This window comes from Carassius auratus, unplaced genomic scaffold (assembly GCF_003368295.1).
Source record: "Carassius auratus strain Wakin unplaced genomic scaffold, ASM336829v1 scaf_tig00022091, whole genome shotgun sequence".
Taxonomy (NCBI): domain Eukaryota; kingdom Metazoa; phylum Chordata; class Actinopteri; order Cypriniformes; family Cyprinidae; genus Carassius; species Carassius auratus.
In genome coordinates, this window is record NW_020525165.1 from 41,976 (window position 1) to 49,520 (window position 7,545).

Below are 7,545 nucleotides of genomic sequence, written 5' to 3' on the forward strand. Positions count from 1 at the left end.
GAAAGAAAAAAAAAAGATTTAAAAAAAAAAGCTGGATAAATTGTCAAAAATTTAAACATGTTAAAGCTGAAATACTGAAATCAAAATGTATAGAAAATATTTGAAACTTGAAATATAAAGGTTATAAATACTAATAAACACCATAATAGTATTTAAATAACACTAAAGTCTGTCAGATTTCATTCCATGTCAGTATGATTCCAGGAAAGCCTCTTTAATAACAGTTTACTGAAATACAGGTGAGGTGTGAATATTAACACAAGACCTTTAACATACGATCAAACAAGGAGGAAAGAGTTAACGGTGAGGTTTACTGCCGCTCCGCAGCGTCCAGCCGATCGTTCATGCTCCGTCACGACCGAAGAAAACATCATCTCATGATCACGAGCCTCAGAACAAGTGCACAATGTGCACACTCGGACACACAGAGCATTAAAGCTATAAGAAGAGGCAGCAGGAACACTGGAGAAGAGGGATGTTCTGGTGTGGTCTCTGGTAAAAGCGTGGTGAAGATGACTCGAGCAGTGTGAGGTTCACTGGGTGTTTTTGGCTTTGGCGTGTGTCAGGATGTGTGATTTGAGGTTGGTGGACTGAGCAAACTTTTTATTGCATCCGTCGAACGGGCAAACGTAGGGCCGGTCCCCGGTGTGAATCCGGACGTGTGTCCGAAGATTAAAGTCCAGAGAGAAGCGCTTCCCACAGCCCTCGAACGTGCACTAGACGGAGAGGAGCACAGCACGATTAGAGACGCTCTCCAACAGACGATCCTCTGATCGAAACGGTAAAACACTGGAAACATGCTAAAGTAGAAACTACAGACTGTTTTAGACACGACATGTCATTTTACTGTAGTGTACCGTTTTTGGAAGTGAAAAAAGAATGTATATTTACAGTGAATAACCGTAAAATGAATTTCCCAGAATTCCCTGCATTACATTTCAAATTTGATGTTTTCTTGTTGAAATAACGGTTTATTCTATTTTTTTGGCTGTAAATGAGACCGTATGTGTGTGACCTGGCCGTACCTGGAAGGGTTTCTCTCCGGTGTGCACCAGCTGATGCCGCTTGAGTTTGGAGCTCTCCACGAAGGCTTTCCCGCACTCGGCGCACACGTGAACCCGCGGACCGTGAGTGTGCAGGTGCTTCCTCATCGCTGAATTATCCCTGAACATCTTACTGCAGCCCTGCAGAACAATCAGAAGTCAGTTAGAATATATGATATAATACATATCACACACAGATTTCGATCAAAGTTTTCTAAACAACTGACCATGATTACAGATGTGATGTTAATTTTATTTTTTATCAGGTTACTACTTCTGATATGAAACAAGGTCTCAGGACTCAAATGTGAAGAAACTGAAGCGGCTCCTGATCAGGGCGAAGCACGTAATATCTGTGTTCTGATTGGTCAGATCACCTGTCAATCAAGCGATTTACGTTTTAGACACTATATTGACAGTTTTTGCTCGATTTTAACAACAACAATCATTTCAAACACAGTCAGTGCTGTTCTGTGTCTCTGAGCAACATGCCGGTGATTCGTTCCTGAATGATTCGTTTAAATGATTCAGTTCAATCAAAATGACTCACTTGTGAACAGTGACTTGCTGCCACCTACTGGTGGTTTTAATTCCACATGTATAGTATCTATTCAACATTTTATGATTAATATATCAAAACAGTATTTCTGCATTTGTAACTACAGGTTAAATGCATTCATGTCCTGCACTAAACAGAGTGTAAACGCATCTAAATCCACTTCAGACGCAGCTTCTGTGTTTCCTCTGCAGTGAAAGATGAACTTCCTTGATACTGATTTCATTTGGTACCAGCACAGTATCACTCTCAGCATAATATAATCTAATTATCATTATCGATGAAATCCAAGGAAATAGAGAGAGTATTTTTTGTGAGTATGGCGCACTCCTAACGCGTCCGGATGAACACACTCACTTTGTGCGGACAGGCTATCGTCCGAGGAGCGTCGTCCTCCTTGATCTTCCTCGGCTTCATTCTACATCAACACAAGCACAGCACAGATCAGTTACCCAGCATGCTCTGCGCACGCCAGAGGACATTCAGATCACCCCAGACACTGTCCAGTGACCGATAACAAGCCCTCAGGAGTGAGATTCGGTCTAAGACTCACCGGACGGGACTGCGAACAAAACCTGCTCCGCTGGGACTGAAGGGGCTGAGAAATAAAACAACTAACAGTGAACATCTGCTCCAACCACACAGCACTGAACATCATCAACACAAGGATATCTCTACAGGAAGTACAGTGACACTAACATGGAGTGCACATGATCCCTCTCACACACACACACACGCGCACACACACACACACAGGTTACTAAACATACTTACATTAAAACACTCATTCATTTCCATCAGATAGTTGTGGGACCATCAGAGAAATATCTTCATTTGCTTTGATCTGAATCAATGACCGAGTTGTTAAAGTTTTATGAATTAAATTGATTAGACATGCTTTTTGATTACTTGTTTTAATTTAACCATTAAAGTACAGGCCAGACAGAAAATAACAATACAAAAATGAATTTAAGAAAAAAATAAATAAATTAAACATTAAATTTTGTTTTGTCAAATTGTATACGTTTCATAATTTAAATTAATTTGGCCTGCTTTGATTACTAACATTAAATGTAAACATTTCCACAGTCAGTATGATCTCTAAATGTAAACATGTATCAGCGATGCTTTGATCTTTCAACAGTTTGCTATAAACTATTAATAAACAAATAACAAACAACCGCTTGAATATGTCTGAGCCAAACAAACGGTTTGATATGAACATCTTTCCCTGCGTCTTCGGATCACACCGCACAGATCACACCTGATGTTTCACACTGCAGTCAAAGCAGATAGTTCAGCTTCCTTTAGTTCAGCTTCTCAGAAAACAAGACTTCAGATCTCCATTCTGATATGACTTCCTGATTTATCTTGCCATTAATAAACATTAATGATGTCTCACAAGCATTTTAAATGTCTTTAAATGGAGAAGGGAATGTTTTCCACAAGTCTGTCTCTTGAGAAGGAAGCTGAACATAACGGTTCACAGTGGAGCTACGGTTTAACCAATCAGACACCATGCTGCACAACAGAACTGAATTAATTAATAATCACAAGAAAAATAGCTTGGTTGCATGATATTCTTTAAGAATGATATTATTGTTACTTCTTTAAGAATTGCATTGTAGTATACCGTAGTAATATATCCAGTGACGATTATTATTATAGTTTCAGCTGTATTTGACAGCAGTGTTTCTCAAATGAATCTGCATAAAGCTGAAGTGCATGTGTTCATGTCCTCATATAGAGACGCAGGTCACGTGTGTATCAGACACACACACACACACACACACACACTTCTGAGCACTGACTGGCTGCTGTAACATTTATTTCTGCTGTGTGATAGGATTAACATTACTTTGATATCATTTATCACCTGACATTAATTTAGGCTGTTTACTAGTGACCACTACAGAAGACCAGTGTTAGTGACCAGCTCCAGTGATGTGTGTGACGCGATCAACCCAAATTCAAACCCGCCTTTTGCCAAACGTTTCTCCCCCTCCCTTTCTAATCTCAGCTACACCAGTGTCCTGCAGCACAGACGTATATCTGTAGTAATAGACATTGATCTCTCTTTTATGCCAACAATCATTAGGATATTAAGTAAAGATCATGTTCATGAAGATATTTAGTAAATCTCCTACCGTAAATACATCAAAACGTAATGTTTGATTAGTAATATGCATTGCTAAGAACTTCATCTGAACAACTTTAAAGATGATTTTCTCAATATTGAGATGTTTTTGCTCCCTCAGATTCCTGATTTTCAGATAGTTGCATGAATCAACGGAAAGCTTCAGATGATGAGATTTGAAAAGGGAGGAAAAAAAAGTTTGTCAAAAGGAACACCTGAAGAGCTGTGTGTTTGACCTCTGACCCTGAAGTACACACCTACTGGCTCTATGGGGTAATGGGGCAGTAAAGGTGACCTCTGACCTGGCGAACTCCGCCAGCTGCTTGGGGTCCGACAGGTCGATTCCCGGGATCCCTCCGGGCGGGAGCTTCTTTCCCGTCATATACTCGGAGAAATCGGGAGGAGAGTCCTCCTCGATGACCTGCTCCTCCACCACCGTCTCATGATCCACGTCCTTCTTATCATCTGAGACAGAAAGGAAAGACTTCACCCAAAATGAAAATCCTGTCATTAATTACTCCTCCTCATGTCTTTCCAAACCTTTATTTATCTTCAGAACAAATGAAGATGTTTTTGATGCAATCCGAGAGCTCTCTGACCCCCACAGACCGCAAGAATAATACCACGATCAAGTGTTAAAACAATGAGGACATCGTTAAAATAATCCATGTGATACTGATTAGTATATATGTAAACTAACTATGAGGCAATAATAATTTCTTAAATAAAATATCCAAATCAAGAAATTACATGATTGTATTGAACAACACTGTTAAAATCTGATCAAATGAAGCTGCAAAGGTATATTTTCATTCTTTGATTCTTTCTCATATTAATTATTGTCTGACAAGTTGGTCTAATACACATGGTTTAGCTCCTCCTCCTCGAGTTGGTTTTATTTAAATCTATTAAAACAGAGCACCTTGTTCAGTCAAGCTGTTTTTCCATTCAGATCACATCAGTGGAATTCAATACAACCCGTTAATTAGAGAATCCACATCAATTAAGTATCATTTTGAGAAATGGCTTCTTCCTTTCAGGACCTTTTCAAAAATCCCAGCAAATTTGTTCAGCCAATCATATCGTTTTATGCAGATGACGTCATTACTCTGAGTTGTTTACAAAACAGCCCCGCGATGTCCTCGCTGTTTTAACGCTTGGTAATATTATTGCTGACTGTTGAGGCTCAGAGACCGAGAGCTCTCGGAATGCATCAACAATATCCTCTGTGTTCCGGAGACGAACGAAGGTCTTACGGGTTTGGAACAACATGAGAATGAGTAATTAATGTTCCAAATGCACGTAACAAAACAAGATTCCAGCGACGAGTTCAAACAACAGTCAATCAAATATCACAGCCAATCAGAAGCGTGTGGGCGGGTCTCTGGATATGATCATATTAAACATTTTAACATAACTGTACATCACCTTACTAAATGAGTGACTGATACCATATTTGTTGTGGGATATGCTTGTTTGTTCGCAGTTTTAATTTATTTTAACATCTGTTGTTGCTTTCAAACTCACATTAAACACTTTTAGCCCTGAATAAAGCACACAATCAGTTCCTGAGATTATCACTGTCAGAGTTTGTATGTTATTGTGCTGTAGCGGAAATAGAAACCGTTTCTAAAATAGAAATTTAGCATGTCGCCGTCGCGGTTAGTTGGGACAAAAACTCCGATTGCCATTTAAGTCGCGTCGCGGTTAACGTTAGTTAGGACAACAACAGTGACAGAGGCTTAACTAAAAATAAACAAGCGTCACACCTTGACGAGTATTTAAATCCAAACTGGTGCGCGATCGCTTCCCTCTGAAGCCAAAATTCAAAATCCGTGTTTATAACGGTTTTTAACGGTCACTCTAGTCTCGCGGCCTACACGCGGGCAGCCGCAGCGCTCTCGCGCCTAATCCAATCCGCCGCGCCGTCGCCATCTTTCCAGGGCCGCCATACTGGACTCGGGAACATGGCGGCGCCCATAGACAGTCCAAAACATGGCCTCCGTTCAAAACATAAACAGTGCGAAGAGCCGCAGAGAGGACCGAGCGCGGAGGGGACAACGCCCTGCCTGCCGAGGCACTCCACGGGAAACGAGACTCACCCGAAGACCACATCGTGACGGAGAACTCGCCCTCCAGAGTCTTGATCTGGACCTGCTTCTGCTCCCATTTCCTCCCGCAGGCCTCCGCCGCGCTCAGGTAGCTCTTCTTGCCCGCTCTCTTGCCCCCGGACGCCGCTCTCTTCCCCAGCCGCCCCGCGGAGCTCTTGCCCGCGACTGTCAGCAGCGTCTGCCCGATGTAGTGCTCCTCGGCGGGCACCGGGATGAGGATCCGCTCCTCGAAGTCGTCTTCACCGCGGAGCTCCGACTCGTCTCCGCCGACCACCTCCTCGCGGGTCTGGACCAGGATCACCTCCCGGGGGTCGTCTGTGAGCAGCGGCTGCAGCGCGATCATGGGCTGCTCGTCTCCGATCACCGTAGTCTCGATGGTCTCTACCTCGATCTCGTGCAGCTCCACGATCTCCGCGGGCATCTCCGAGCCGTCCGCCTCGATGTACAGCGTCTCGCCGGATGCCATGTTCCTCGAGTCCGCTGTCTGTGGCGTTCAACCCTCGCTCGCGACGCGCTGTCTCACACACGCTCCGATAACACAAATAACGCTCCACTCCAGGGTTGCCAAGTTTCCCCGACAAAACTCGACCAATTGCTGCTCAAAATATGGAGATAAAATGCAGGTTTTCTGGTACGGTTCCCCTCGTACAGTTCCTATCGCAGGGTTTTAACAGTTATGTTCAACACTAAAGCTTCGAAGCTTGCATCGAGAAACAACACTGTAGAGGAGCTCGATTTGTTTTGACAAACACACGTGATCTATGACGTCCTACGCTTCGTTCGCTTGAAAGCCACGTGACTGCTTCAGAATCTGGTTCAAACAAGAGACCCTTCTCGGTTCAAACGAAGCGAAGGCGTTATTCATTTTATGACCACTAGATGGCCACATAATAAACCGTGTTCTTCTGATACAATTGTGTTGAACGCTTCACTTTGCGTCGCTAGCAAATATCGCTTCAACCCACGGACATGAAACACAACTCGGGTCAACCGGGTCAACATTGTGAGGGTAACAGCCCAATTCCGCCGGAAGACCGCGGACCTGGCAACACTGACCCACTTCTCACATGAATTGAAATCACGTCGCCACTTATGCTCCGCTGCCAGATCTCGCGAGAGCAGCACTTGGATGACTGTTCCTGACCCTGGAGCACAAAACCACCCATGAGGTTTTATTTAATTTATGTAGGAATTTAGGAGCGAACTATTAGAATATCAGGAATCTGAGGGGGCAAAAAAAAAAAAACCTTACAATTCGCCGTATTGATATATGTTGTTTGACAATATAATAATTATCAGGGGCGGATCTAGAAAAATATTGATGGGGTGGCGAGAAGGGGGCAGGAATTTTTGAGGGGTGGGAGACGTATATGTACTGAATTTAGTCACAGTCATCACAGATTGATGATAAATATATGTGCACACTACAAAAGGACACAGGCTATCATTTACAAACTTAATCTCATGCAATCAATGTCTTGCATTTGAAACAGTTCATATAAGGAATAAGTGACCATACCCCATAAGCACCACACACTCACTAATGCATACAGTATGCATCCACATGTCATTAAGAGCATTATAAAAGATTCAGTGTTATCAATATGTCAATTTATTATAAGAAACACAAGATTTTAACAGCCATTTCCAGCTGGGGAGACTCAACTGATTTTCTACAGTTTAGTGTTAATCATCATC

At 42.6% G+C, this 7,545-nt stretch overlaps 1 protein-coding gene across 4 annotated transcripts; it reads right to left on the reverse strand.

Moving 5' to 3' along the window:
- LOC113077293 (transcriptional repressor protein YY1-like) lies at positions 1–6,849 on the reverse strand. 4 transcript variants are annotated; one of them, XM_026249711.1, is made up of 6 exons: positions 5,839–6,849; positions 3,994–4,201; positions 2,153–2,197; positions 1,957–2,017; positions 1,026–1,184; positions 1–716 (listed from the first exon to the last, which is right to left on the reverse strand). In XM_026249711.1, exons 1-6 carry the CDS (start codon positions 6,311–6,313, stop codon positions 534–536), a joined length of 1,131 nt encoding a protein of 376 aa, XP_026105496.1. In that variant the 5' UTR covers positions 6,314–6,849; the 3' UTR covers positions 1–533. The 4 variants fall into 4 exon arrangements, with proteins under 4 accessions (XP_026105496.1, XP_026105497.1, XP_026105498.1 ...); XM_026249712.1 differs by having other exon boundaries at positions 4,039–4,201; positions 5,839–6,846; XM_026249713.1 differs by lacking the exon at positions 2,153–2,197 and having other exon boundaries at positions 5,839–6,845.
- Between the last annotated feature and the right edge of the window lie 696 nt (positions 6,850–7,545).

Bases quoted from the DNA above. Each gene is read 5' to 3' on its own strand.
- LOC113077293 (XM_026249711.1), bottom strand. From the start codon at position 6,313: ATGGCATCCGGCGAGACGCTGTACATCGAGGCGGACGGCTCGGAGATG. The intron at 4,202-5,838 runs GTGAGTCTCGTT...TTTCTGTCTCAG, and splicing joins CGTCACGATGTGGTCTTCGG to ATGATAAGAAGGACGTGGAT. The intron at 2,018-2,152 runs GTGAGTCTTAGA...GTGTTGATGTAG, and splicing joins TTTGTTCGCAGTCCCGTCCG to AATGAAGCCGAGGAAGATCA.